This window comes from Saccopteryx bilineata, chromosome 1 (assembly GCF_036850765.1).
Source record: "Saccopteryx bilineata isolate mSacBil1 chromosome 1, mSacBil1_pri_phased_curated, whole genome shotgun sequence".
Taxonomy (NCBI): Eukaryota; Metazoa; Chordata; class Mammalia; order Chiroptera; family Emballonuridae; genus Saccopteryx; species Saccopteryx bilineata.
In genome coordinates this window covers 333,966,061-333,979,819 of record NC_089490.1, presented here as the reverse complement: position 1 = coordinate 333,979,819, position 13,759 = coordinate 333,966,061, and the positions used below count along the sequence as shown (strand labels likewise).

General features: G+C 38.7%; 1 protein-coding gene across 2 annotated transcripts in view; it reads left to right on the top strand.

The window, feature by feature from the left end:
* EED (embryonic ectoderm development) overlaps positions 1-9,944 on the top strand; it is a 38,417-nt gene extending 28,473 nt beyond the window's left edge. For both annotated transcript variants that reach the window (XM_066248601.1, XM_066248613.1), the window contains 3 exons: positions 8,305-8,463; positions 9,154-9,227; positions 9,629-9,944. In XM_066248601.1, coding sequence (XP_066104698.1) covers positions 8,305-8,463; positions 9,154-9,227; positions 9,629-9,755 — 360 coding nt within the window. In that variant the 3' untranslated portion in view covers positions 9,756-9,944. The remainder of the gene's footprint in view (positions 1-8,304; positions 8,464-9,153; positions 9,228-9,628) is intronic.
* The last annotated feature ends 3,815 nt before the right edge of the window (positions 9,945-13,759 follow it).

The window sequence follows — 13,759 nt, the reverse complement described above, 5'->3', positions numbered from 1 at the left end:
TATTCTAAATATGAATCCTGTGTCAGATATATAGTGTGCAAATATTTTCTTCCACTCTGTAGCTTTTCATCTTCTTAACAAGGTCTTTTCAGAGCAAATGTTTCTAATTTTGCTTAAGTTCAATTTATTTTTTAAAAGAAAATTTTTATGGATCATGCTTTTGATGTTTAAATTCGCTTTACCAAGCCCATAGATCCTAAAGATTATCTCCTGTGCTTTCTTCAAAAAGTCTTATACTGTGTTTTATATTAAATATATGATCCATTTAAAGTTAATTTTTGTATGAGGTTTTAGGTAGTTTATTTTTGCATATAGTCAGTCAATTGTTTTGGTACCATTTATTGAAAGATTATTCTTTTTCTTTTGAATTGCTTTTGCACCGTTGTCAGAAATTATTTGGCCCTACTTGTGTGAGGCTGTTTCTCATTTTTCTTTTCCATTCCAGTACTCCACCACTGCTACATACAAACTTTTGGTTACTCTAGCTCTGTAGTAAGTCTTAGAATAGGTACAATGATTTCTTCCATTTTATATTCTTTTTCAAAATTATTTTAGTTATTCTAGTTACTTTGCCTTTTCATATAAACTAGAATAATCTTGTCTACATTTATAAAAAAGTCTTACAGGCATTATTTTGGGGGGAGGGAGGATTTTCCTCAGATATGTGTTAAATTTATGTCAGCTTGGTGGCAAATTACTATCTTTACTCTGGTTAGTCTTCTAATCCATGAATATGGTATCTCCATTTATTTAGGTCTTTGATTTTTATGACTAGCATTTTGTGGTTTTTAGCATACAAGTTCTGTATCTGCTTTATTAGATTTAGATCTTAATATTTCACTTTTTTTTGAGTGAATACAATTGGTATTTCTAATATCTGTGTGTTCATTGCTAGTATGTAGAAATAGTTGATTTTTGCATATTAATCTTGCTTGAATCCTGTAACCTATCAGATGTTACTCTAGGAGTGCTTTTTATTAATTACTTGGGATTTTCTACATAGACCATCTTGTCGACTGCAAATAAGGACAGTTTTATAGCTTTCTTTGTGATGTGGATGCTTTATATTTCCTTTTCTTGACTATTACACTGGCAAACTTCCTATACTGTGTTGATTAGCAGTGTTCAGAGCATCCTTGACCTATTTCTGATATTAAGGGGGAAAATATTTTAGTTTTTTACAAGTATGCATATTAGCTATGTTTTTTGTAGATATTCTTATCAAGTTGAGAATTGCCCACTTTTCCTTTTTTTTTTTTTGCATGAGAGAGGGACAGAATAGGGACAGACAGGAAGGGAGAGAGATGAGAAACATCAATTCTTCATTGCACCACCTTAGTTGTTCATTAATTGCTTTCTCATATGTGCCTTGACCCCCGGGGGCTCCAGCAGAGTGAGTGACTCCTTGCTCAAGCCAGAGACCTTTGGGCTCAAGCCAGTGACCATGGGGTCATATCTAGGATCCCACACTCAAGCCAGTGATCCCATGGCTCACGCTGGTGAACCCACGTTCAAGCTGGTGACCTCAGGTTTTGAACCTGCGTCTTCTGCGTCCCAGTCGGATGCTCTATCCGCTGCGCCACCTCCTGATCAGGCTTCCTAATTTTTTTGAGGTTTATTATGAATGGGTGTTAAATTTTGTTTAATAGCCTATTAATGTAGTAGGTTGCGTTGCTTGGTCATTGATTATTGATATAGCCTTGTATTTCTGGAATACATTTATTTGGTCATGCTGTATAATTCTTTTAGAAGTTGCTGAATTCTCTGCTAATATTTTGTTAAAGATTTTTGTGCCTGTATTCATAAGGTATGATACTGATCTGAAGTTGGGAGTCTGCCCTCCTATTTTCTTGAAGAGATATATGGAATTGCTGTCAGTTCTTTGATTTAATTCTCCAGTTAAATCATCTGGGCCTAGAATATTTTGAGGGGGAATTTTTTTTCTTTTTCTTTTCTTTTTTTTTACAGAGACAGAGAGAGAGTCTATCTCAGAAAGAGGATAGATAGGGACAGACAGACAGGAACGGAGAGAGATGAGAAGCATCAATCATTAGTTTTTCGTTGAGACACCTTAGTTGTTCATTGATTGCTTTCTCATATGTGCCTTGACCGTGGGGCTACAGCAGACCAAGTAACCCCTTGCTCGAGCCAGTGACCCTGGGTCCAAGCTGGTGAGCCTTGCTCAAACCAGATGAGCCCGCGCTCAAGCTGGCGACCTCTGGGGTTTTGAACCTGGGTCCTCCGCATCACAGTCCGACGCTCTAGCCACTGCGCCACTGCCTGGTCAGGCTTGAGGGGGAATTTTAAAATAAAAAATTTAATTTCTTTAATAGTTAAAGGTCTACTCAAATCAACTATTTCATATTGGTGAGTTGTGGTAGTCTTTGCTGTTTGAGGAATTGGTCCATCCCATTTAGTGTAAAATATGTGTATGGGGTTGTTTGTAGTATTCCTTTATTGTACTTTTGTTATCCACGAGGTTTTTAGTGAATAGCCTGCGTTTCATTCCTGAAATTGGTAATGTATGTCTTCTTTTTGTCAGTCCTGCCAGCATTTTGCAGAAAGAAAGGCTCGTTTCTTTTCTTCTGTTTGCTGTGGGTATATTTTATTCTTTTACTAGTTTCTTTTTTTTTTTTTTAAGATTTTATTTATTGAGAAGAGAGAGAAAGGGGGGAGTGGGAAGCATTAGCTTGTAGTAGTTGCTTTTTGTGTGCACGTTCACCAGGTGAGCCTGGGGTTTCAAACTGGCAACCTCAGCATCCCAGGTCAACACTATATCCACTGTGCCACCACCAGTCAGGCTACTAGTTTCTTTAGGGATCTTAGATTGGTGACTTGAGGCCTTTCTTAGGTTATTCATTTGAGACTTTTAAAAAATTTTACTTAACTGATTGATTTCAGAGAGAGCAGTACATCAATTTGTTCCACTTATTTATGCATTTATTTGTTAATTTTTATATGTGCCCCGACTGGGGATTGAACCCACACTCCCACACTTTGACCAACTGAGCTACCTGGCAAAGGCTTTGATTTCTACCTCGATTCTATTGCCAGAACATACTCTTTATGATTTTGATTTTTTATAATTTTTAAACAAGGTTTGATTTATTGATTTTACTTTTTTTTTTTTTTTTTTGTATTTTTTTTTTGTATTTTTCTGAAGCTGGAAACGGGGAGAGACAGTCAGACAGACTCCGGCATGCGCCCGACCGGGATCCACCCGGCACGCCCACCGGGGGCGACGCTCTGCCCCTCCGGGGCGTCGCTCTGTTGCGACCAGAGCCACTCTAGTGCTTGGGGCAGAGGCCAAGGAGCCATCCCCAGCGCCCGGGCCATCTTTACTCCAATGGAGCCTCGGCTGCGGGAGGGGAAGAGAGAGACAGAGAGGAAGAAGAGGGGGAGGGGTGGAGAAGCAGATGGGTGCTTCTCCTGTGTGCCCTGGCCGGGAATCGAACCCGGGACTTCTGCACGCCAGGCTGACGCTCTAACCACTGAACCAACCAGCCAGGGCCGATTTATTTATTTTACAAGTGAGGGCAGGGAGCAAGAAGTATCAACTTATAGTTGCTTCACTTTAGCTGTTCTTTAGTTGCTTCCCATATGTGCTTTGACTGATAAGCCCAGGGTTTCAAACAGGCGGCCTCAGCATTTCAGGTTGATGTTTTATACACTGTGCCACCACAGTCTAGCTTTTTGGGTGTTTTTTTTTTTGTTTGTTTGTTTTTAATGATGTATTGATTTTAGAGAGAGAGAGAGATGGGGGTGGAGGAGCAGGAAGCATCAATTTATAGTACGTAGTTGATTCTCATACGTGCCTTGACTGGGTGAGCCCGGGGTTTTGAACCGGCAATCTCAGCATTCCAGGTCGATGCTTTATCCACTGCGCCACCAGGTGAGGTGATTTTATTACAATTTTTTGAGATTTGTTTTATCCTATTTTGGGTGTGTTTCATGGGAGCTTGAAAAGAATGTATTCTGTTGGGTGGAATGTTTTGTAAATATCACTTAGATCCTTTTGGCTGATGGTGTAGATGTATTTGTTTATATCTTTGTTTATTTTTCTACTTGTTTTATTATTGAGAGATGGATATTGAAGTCTCCAGCTATAATTGTGGATTTTCCCCTTTCAGTTCTACAATTTCTTGCAGCTCTTTTGGTTGGTGCTATACACTTACCATTGCCATGTGTTGGTGGCTTGACCCTTTATCCATCTCTGTCTGTAGTAATTTTTGTTTTGAATTTTCCTTTATCTGGTTGTAACTTAGTCATTTTTCCTTCTCTTTGATTTTTTGCATGGTATATCCTTTTTTAAGATTCTTTTATTTATTTATTTATTTACAGACACAGAGTGAGTCAGAGAGAGGGATAGACAGGGACAGACAGAAACAGAGAGAGATGAGAAGCATCAATCATTAGTTTTTCATTGCACGTTGCAACACCTTAGTTGTTCATTGATTGCTTTCTCATATGTGCCTTGACCGCGGGCCTTCAGCAGAGTAACCCCTTGCTTGAGCCAGTGACCTTGGGTTCAAGCTGGTGGGCTATTGCTCAAACCAGATGAGCCCGCGCTCAAGCTGGCAACCTCAGGGTCTTAAACCTGGGTCCTCTGCCTCCCACTCCAACACTATCCACTGCGCCACCGCCTGGTCAGGCTCTAACTTTTTACTTTTAATCTACATATTATATCTGAAGTGAGTTTTTTCTTGTAGGTGGCATATATTTGGGTCATTTTTTTAAACCCACGCTGTCAAACTTTTAGTTGGTATTTTTAGACCATTTATATTTGAGCCTTAACATATCAATTATTATAAGATGTCTGCCATTTAATTTATTTTCATGTTTTATTTTCTGGAATTTTTTCTGCTAACTTCCTATAGGTTATATGAACATAGTTTAGAAATTCATTTTGATTTGCTTATAGTATTTTTGAATATATTTCTTTGTATAGATTTTTTTGGTGTATGGGCTAGATGTTACTCTATATATGATGTATAAGTTATACACATTGAACAATATGGTGGTAAAGGATTCTGGCCCCCCACACAGTCAGAACTCTGTATAACTACAGTTGGTCTTCTGAATATGCGGATTCCCAACTGCAGATCCCTTCTTTTATCATTTCCTTTCTGTTCATAAGACTTCCTGTAGACATTCTTTTAGGGTAGGTCTGCTGGTGACAAATTATCTTAGTTTTTCATAGTCTGAGAACACCCTCATTTCCCCCTTCATTCCCTCTAGGTCAGCGGTTCTCAACCTGTGAGTCGCAACCCCGGCAGGGGTCGAACCACCAAAACATAGGGTCGCCTAAAGCCATCGGAAAATACATATTTATTATTATACAGTACATTTTTAAATAAAATATGTATTTCTGATGGCTTTAGGCGGCCCCTGTGTTTTGGTCGTTCTACCCCCGTCGGGGTCGCCGACCCACAGGTTGAGAACCGCTGCTCTAGGTATAGTCACTATATATAGGATTTTGTGTTGCATTTCTTAATTTATTTGTTTGTTTATTTATTTATTTATTTATTTATTATTAAGCCAGAGAGGGGGGTGAAACTGGAAGACAGACAGGAAGGGCGAGAGATGAAAAGCATCAATTCTTGGTTGTAGCACCTTAGTTGTTAATTGTTTTCCATTATGTGCCTTGACTGTAGGGGTGTGTGTGGGGGGGGTGACTCCAGCAGAGTGGATGACCTCTTGCACAAGCCAGCAACCATGGGGGTCATGTCCATGATCACACGCTCCATCCAGCGATCCTGTGCTCAAGCCAGATCAGCCTGCTCTTGAGCCGGTGACCATGGGGCCTGGAAGCTGGGTTCTCTGCTTCCCAGGCTGTCACTCCATCCACTGCACCACCAACTGGTCAGGCGAAGCATTTTTATGATGGCTGCTTTAAAATCTTTGAGCTAACATTTATGCCATCTTTTGTTGGCATCTGTTTTCTCATTGAAGTTGAGATTATTATGTTTTTTGGTATGACATTCTGAACTCTGGATCTTATTTAGATCTCCTATAGCAGGCTTCCTCTGATAAATTTTCAGCTGGGGAAGGGGAGTGCTGCCTCATAACTGGCAAGTAGCGAGGGAAGTTCCTGTTCCCTACTCTTGTTGACTTGGTGATGGTGTTTTAGTACTGCTGGGAGGGAGTTCAGGCTTTCCACTGCACCTCAGGTGGCACTACCCTAGCTGAAGAGACTGACAGGAATCATTACTGCTGCTCAGGTCGGTTCCACCTGACACTGCAGGGGGTAGGTGTCTCTTCTTGGCTTCCTCTAATACCACTCCAGACAGAGAGAAGGAGGGGTCACCTTATTACCATAAAGGGCAGAGGGAATCAGGTTATTACATACTGAGATGCTTAGTTACCACCTGAGAAGCGTTTCCCCACAGGCCTTTGCTGGTTCATATGGGGGCAGGTCCATAGTTTTTTCTATAGTATTTGGCTATAGTAGAACATTTGTCTGAAAAATTTCTCTCTTGCTAGGTTGCCATTTCCTGGTCTCTTGTAGAGAGCAGAACTTTGGGGGTGAGAGGTTGGGTTATTTTGTTGTTGTTATTTCTGTGTTTGTCTTCACCCATTAGAGTTGTTAAATTGCTGACTTTCCCAACATCTAGCCGGAGATACATAAATGAGGGAAAAGAAAACCAGGCAATTCAATTTCCTGCATGTCCCAGGATTCCTAATCAGTTTGCTTCCTCTCTTCCTTTCATACTTTCAAGTTGTACTTAGTGGGACAAATAGAGAAAAATATATCTTCTGTTATTTTGCAAGTAAACTGTAAAGTTTTTGCTCTTAGAACTTAATCAAATATAGGAAAGGATTCCTGGGAAGCTGAAATGAATGAACTATTATATGGGTGGTCTCAAATCTGGCTCTGGATCAGAATCATTGGGAGAACATTGTAAAAAATAGATTCCTAGACCTTACCCCACAGATTCTAAATCTGGTACAAGGACCTAGGAATGTAATTTTGAAAAGATCTTTTAAGTTATTTCGAGTGCAGCCATTAGTATGGATAAATTCTTTTTATTTCCCTTTGCTTTAATTCTCCATGATGGGATTACTAGGATCTTTTACCATTAGTCAGTTAGAAGCACTTGAACATCTATTTTACACTTCTGCTTCTTCCTTTTATCGCAGAGAATCCAAATCTCAGAGATTCTGACTGAGTAGGGCTGGGGCCAAGATGAGTTGAGAAAACTGCAGGCTATCAGCTCATTGTGCGCTTAGTTAAGAGTCATCAGACTAGGTGATATCTAAGATACTTCAAAGAACTTGTAAACATACAGCCCTAGGATTTTACATAAAATAAAAAAGGCAGAGAAAAAAAAATTGTGTTGTTCCCTCCCTAATCTTACCTTTGGCCCTGCTGTTAAACTGTTTTAAGTGCCAGTTAACACCACAGGGTGGCCTGTGAAACATACCAGCCACTCTTCACAGACACCTGGAATTTTCAGCCCTGGCTGCTCTTGAGGTTCACTGTAAGGTGTTCAGCAGCATCTCTGGCCTGTATTCAGTAGAGGCCAGAGACATTGCAAGATGTCCCTTAACTGGCAAACCATGGACCTACACAGTGATCTGAATAATGCCCACTATTTTGCAAATTTTCTCCCATTTATTCTTTACCACTTGCTGCTTAAATAAAATGTGTGGAAAGATTCAAAGTTAGAGGATAAGGGAAGTTATAACTTGGCCTGTTTCAATCGCATCCCCATATCAGTGTCTTAACACTAAACTGCTTTTATGCCTTGTATATAATCTGATCTCTAAGGCCCTTTCTATGAATTCATTAGCTTTCATATGACATCTGTTGAGTACCTACCATGTTGCACAAACACTGGGGATAAAGGATTCATAGTTAACCAGGTAAAGGGAACCACATGGGGTTAGCACTGAAATCAGCAGTTGGGAATAAGCAGGAGCCTTATTGAAGAACCATGCATTCTCATACAGTATTTGTAAATTTTACCTTAGCTATAAGGTAGACTTGAAGTCTCTGGATACTAAAGTATCTAGAGCTGAATTTAGTTTGGTAGGGAAGAGAAATTGTGACTTCCAAAATGAATTGTCTCCAGTGTGATACTTTTTTATTGTTAAAATCTGTTGATAGACTTCTTGTCCTCAAATGTGCACATATTTATATAAATATAAATATAAATGAATGTATGTCACTATACTTAATGGATAGATAACCAGGTTCTATGAGCTGTTGATTCTAAAATTATTATATAGAGAAAAGGCTTTGTTTCAATACTTAAAATTCAGTTCTACAAGTAATATTTCTTTCATCTCTCTTTTTTAAAGTCTTGTGAAAACGCCATTGTGTGCTGGAAACCTGGCAAAATGGAAGATGATATAGATAAAATTAAGCCCAGTGAGTCTAATGTGACTATTCTTGGGCGATTTGATTACAGCCAGTGTGACATTTGGTACATGAGATTTTCTATGGATTTCTGGCAAAAGGTAGAAACATTTTTACATTTTGAAATTATTTGACTTAAACCTATGTTAATTTTAGTTTTCTCTGTTGTGCATCTGCACTGTTTCCTTTAAGAATCTATACCTTGATGTTCTGTATTATTGCTTTGGCCTTTGATATTTATTCTATCCTTGTGGCTCTGAACACCATCTGCATTGGTTTTTATAAATGAAATTGACAGGTGGCAGTGGTGGCAGTTAGGTGTTTTTCACATCTCATGTTTTGGTGATAAGTTATTTTTATGTGGCTTTTTCTCAGAAAAAGTTCAAAAAAACCCAACATTGGAGATAGAGACAAAATACTAGTTATCTAAAATTTTAAAGAAATTTAGTGTTAGGATTTTGTGGTAATGAATAATCTGAGCAATTCACAAGAAAGCTTTTGAAAGAGCTTTCTGTAGCTTTTGCTCCATTTCTTTAAGGCAGAATAAAGAGTACGTGTGTATAGTGTAAACTAGAGCATGCCTTCTTAATTTATTCAAGACACCTCTGTGAAGTGTTAGTTGCTCATATCCCCACTTTCAAATCAGAAATATAAGGTACAAAGAAGTAATCAAGAGCTTAACTAGAGGCTAGAGCTGAGGTTTTTCAAAAATATGAAAGATGTTTTAGCATTGCTTGAAATCTTTTAAAGTATTTTAATAATTTGGTGTTTTTAAAAATATATTTATACAGATGCTTGCATTGGGTAATCAAGTTGGCAAACTTTATGTTTGGGATTTAGAAGTAGAAGATCCTCATAAAGCAAAGTAAGTATTTGGAAAGTTTTATTTATCATTTCTGCCTTCATATTTATAATGTTATGCCAAAAATAGAGGAGGTAATTTATACTTGAAACGACATTTTCAAGTCATTTGTGCCATTTACACGTCTCTGAGTATTTTAAAATATTTTTTAGTCTTAATGATTGTTTTTTTATAAGTACCTTGACAACAAGTTATTACTTCTTTTTATATATTATTTGGTGCCTCTTTAATTGATAACCAAATTTTATGAAATTCAAGATTGAGGTCTTAGTGAAGTATATTTTGGTTTCAAACGCTTTCTGTATGATTTGGAACATCTATTCATTTTCTAATTCATTGCTTTAAGTTAGATACTGACAATATTATCTATCTATGATATTTAACTTGTCCTGTTTTCTCTCTAGATGTACAACACTGACTCATCAGAAATGTAGTGCTGCTATTCGACAAACCAGTTTTAGCAGGGATAGCAGCATTCTTATAGCTGTTTGTGATGATGCCAGTATTTGGCGATGGGACCGACTTCGATAAAATACTTTTACTAATTGAATTAGAATGTGTTTTCTGTGTATAGTAGAATCAAATGTATCTTGCTAGTAAGGGCACAATAGTTAGAATTGTCTTTCAGCATACAATCAGGCTGAGCTGAATGTAGTGATGTTTACATTGTTTACACTCTTTGTACTGTCTCCTGCTCAGACTCTACTGCTTTTAATAAAAATTTATTTTTATAAAGCCACGTGTTATTTTAGTTTATTTTCATCGTGATGAATAGAAATATTGGAATAAAATGCCTTATCTTTTTGTAATGATAATTTGTTTACTTAACTGGAGAAAGCTATATAATGTAATAATAAGTAGTAGTTATGTTTAAAATTTTGTAGAGTTGTAATGGTACTGTTTTAATAACTTATCTTTATGGTTAAAAGCTATTATTGCCATTCAGCCCTGGCCAGATAGCTCAGTTGGTTGGAGTATCATCCTGAAGCACAGAGGTTGACAGTTTGATTCCTGGTCAGGGCACATACAGAAACAGATTGATGTTCCTGTCTCTCTTTCCCCCTTCCTTGTTTGCTCACATAAATAAATAAAAAAATTAAAAAAAAACAAAAGATAATATTTATTGCCATGCAGTTTACAACTTGGCCATTAGTAATCTTAGTGGACATATTACTAGAGCAAGGTAGGGCAGGACATAGAAGGTCAAACGTAGTAGGTTGAAAGTGAAAGAAATGGGGAGTATGTTTGTATAGTGAGTTACTGTTCCCTCTTCTAGAAGGATATTTATTGGATAAGAGAAATAAATAGATTGACAAGGTCTTAGGGTTGAGGGTAGTTGGTTGTTTTGTTTATGTTTTGCTTATGATTATGGACAAGAAATAGTAGCAAGAAATAGCCTAGTACACAAATCTGTACCTCTGATTATTTCCTTAGGCTTATTTATCAGAATTAGTTACTGAATGAAACGGTATTTTTATTAAGGTTGTAACTATTCATTTGCTCCAGCATTATATGTTAGTGCCCATTGCAGTTTAGTTTTTAGTTCCTGTGTATATCTCTGTGTAGCTCAGAGGACAGCAAAAGTTTTCTGTAAACAGCCAGATAGTGAATATTTTAGGGTATGTGAGCCATACAGTCTGTCATGTCAACTCTTGCTGCTGTAGTGGGAAAGCAGCCTCAATGTGGAAAGGAATGAGCCTGGCTGTGTTCCAATAAATTATAAAAACAAGGATATTAGTTATTAAAATGGAGAACCTTTAATGAGGTCCTAATGTTGAAAATTTAGGCCAACCAAATAGCTCACAAAGATAAACAATGAAACAGCCTGCTCTGTTAGTTGAAGCAATGCACAATATACAGAGACCACCAAAGACTTCAGATTTTGTAATTATCAGAGACTAAAAGAGCCTCATTTAAAAATGTTCTCTGCTCATTCCTTGCAACCATTTCAGTTATCACCTAATATACTGTAAAATTTACTTGTTTGTTGCATTTCTGTCCCACTTTGATGTAGGCTTTATGAGGGTATAGTTTTTTTCTTTTTTGAGAAAGTGAGAAACATCAACTCATAGTTGCTTCACTTTAGTTGTGCATTGATTGTTCTTGCATGTGCTTTGACTGGGGATCAGACCAGACCTTGAGCCCAAGTTGAGCCAGTGACTTCTTGCTCAAGCTGGTAACCTCAGCATTCCAGCTTGATGCTTCATCCGCTGCGCCACCACTGGTCAGGCAATGATGTAGTTTTGTTTCACATGTGTAACTCTAGCACCTAGAACATGGTCTTGTACATATTTTTTTTTTTTAATTTTTTTTTTTTATTTATTCATTTTTAGAGAGGAGAAAGAGAGAGAGAGAGAGGAGAGAGAGACAGTGAGAGAGAAGGGGGAGGAGCTGGAAGCATCAACTCCCATATGTGCCTTGACCAGGCAAGCCCAGGGTTTCCAACAGGCGACCTCAGCATTTCCAGGTCGACGCTTTATCCACTGCGCCACCACAGGTCAGGCGGTCTTGTACATATTAGGTGCTCAGTGAATATTTGTTGGATGAAACACTTAAAAAATAAAACATGGCAATCACAAAAATGAAGAAGCAATAAGAGGCTCTCAAGACCAAAAGATTTGGAAAAGAGGCCTTGACCAGTTGGCTCAGTGGTTGAATATCAACCTGGCATGTGGAAGTCCTGGGTTCAGTTCCCAGTCAGCACATGGGAGTAGTGACCATCTGCTTCTCCCCTGCTCCCCCTTCTCTCTCTCTCTCACCCCTACCCCACAGCCATGGCTTGATTGGTTTGAACTCATCAGCCCCGGACTGAGGATGGCTCCCTACACCCTCCATCTTAAGCTAAAAACCGCTGGGTTGTGAACATGGCCCCAGTTGAGGGTTGCCGGGTGGATCAGGTCAGGGTGCATGTGGAACTCTTACTTTCCTCCTCTCACTTAAATTTAAGAAAAAAAGATTTGGAAAACTTATTTTTTAAATTAATTTTTAGAGAAAGGACGGTAGAAACATCAATTTGTTGTTCCACTTACTTATGCATTCTTTGATTCTTGTATGTGTCCTGACCAGGGATTGAACCTGCAACCTTGGTATACTGGGGCAGTGCTCTAACCAACTGAACTTATCCTCCTGTGCCTGGAAACAACTTTTGGAAATGAAAAAGTAAATTGGTGAACTAAACTCAGTGGATGGGTTAGTTGATTAGATACAGTGCATAGAGATAAGTGAACTGGAAGACCTACTAAGAAATTATTAAGAGTGTGGCAGAGAACCAAATGGAGAATAGGAGGAGTTAGAACTATAGAGGATAATATGAAAAGGTCTAATGATATATTTGGAGATTCAGAAAGAAAAAGGCAATATTGGAGAATTATTTTACTTTATGCCATAACTAAGAATGTCATGCGGGCATGTATGATAGAACCAGGAGGTAGTTGGTGGTTTTAGCATCTTCCTTAACTAAAGTCATGTCAACTCCCACCTTCCATTGCAACCATAATCACTAATGTGCCAGTCGCTTAAGTCTCTACCAAGCCCAGACCTGCTCCCTGATATGTTACGTCCCGAGAAAAAGTCTCCACAGTTTATTTCAAGTTGGACTAAAGGCCAACTGATGCCATATCCCTATTGTACCTTTTGTGGTCATGTAAGGTGCTCACCAGGACAGCAGAATTTCCCCAAGTTGCCTACAGCACAAATTGTAGGACAAAATGTGTAAATCTCTGGATGGTTTTGTTTCCTGAACAAGGGAAACCAAGGATTGGTATCCCTGTACTGTGGGTCTCCCCAGGGGCTAATGATCTAAACTCCCTCTGCCAGTCATTTACCGTGACTATTCCAGTGCTTTGATGAGCCATGAGTTCTCCCATTTAATTACATGTGACGGAGTCCCCTTTTTTTCCCTGGGATTGTAATTGCACTTCGGAGAGTGAAGACACTTGATTGTGCAGTTAGCTTGCCAGGACCTCCAGCCAAAGTGGACAACAAACCCTGTTCAGCTGAAGTGTTAAAGCATTGTGACATTTGTTCTAGTGCTAAAGACGAGCTTTATTAATTTGCCAGGGCCCCAAGCCTCTTGTTTAAAAAGCAGGAAATGGGTGGCATCAAAAGTACTGAAAAAAAGCTTTTTCCTCTGATTTCTTTTGCAGAGTACAGGGGACCCTGTACTGGCCCTGCCTGAGGCTGACCTGAGGTCCTGTGCCTTTTTCCAGCTGCCCCATCTGACATGGGATCTTCGTTGACAGATTCTCAGTTCTAAATTATTTAGTCTTAGTCAAGACTAAATAATTAGTCTTGGTTTCTTTGGTCCATTTAAGTAAAATGAATAGAGCAATTTTGCATCTTCCACATTTTCCCCCCAAAGGAATATAATTTTTTTTTTAATTTTTTTTAACTTTTATTAACTTTTAGAGAGGAGAGAGAATGAGAGAGAGAGAGAAAGAGGGAGAAGGGGGAGGGAGGAGCAGGAAGCATCAACTCCCATATGTGCCTTGACCAGGCAAGCCCAGGGTTTTGAACCGGCAACCTCAGCATTCCAG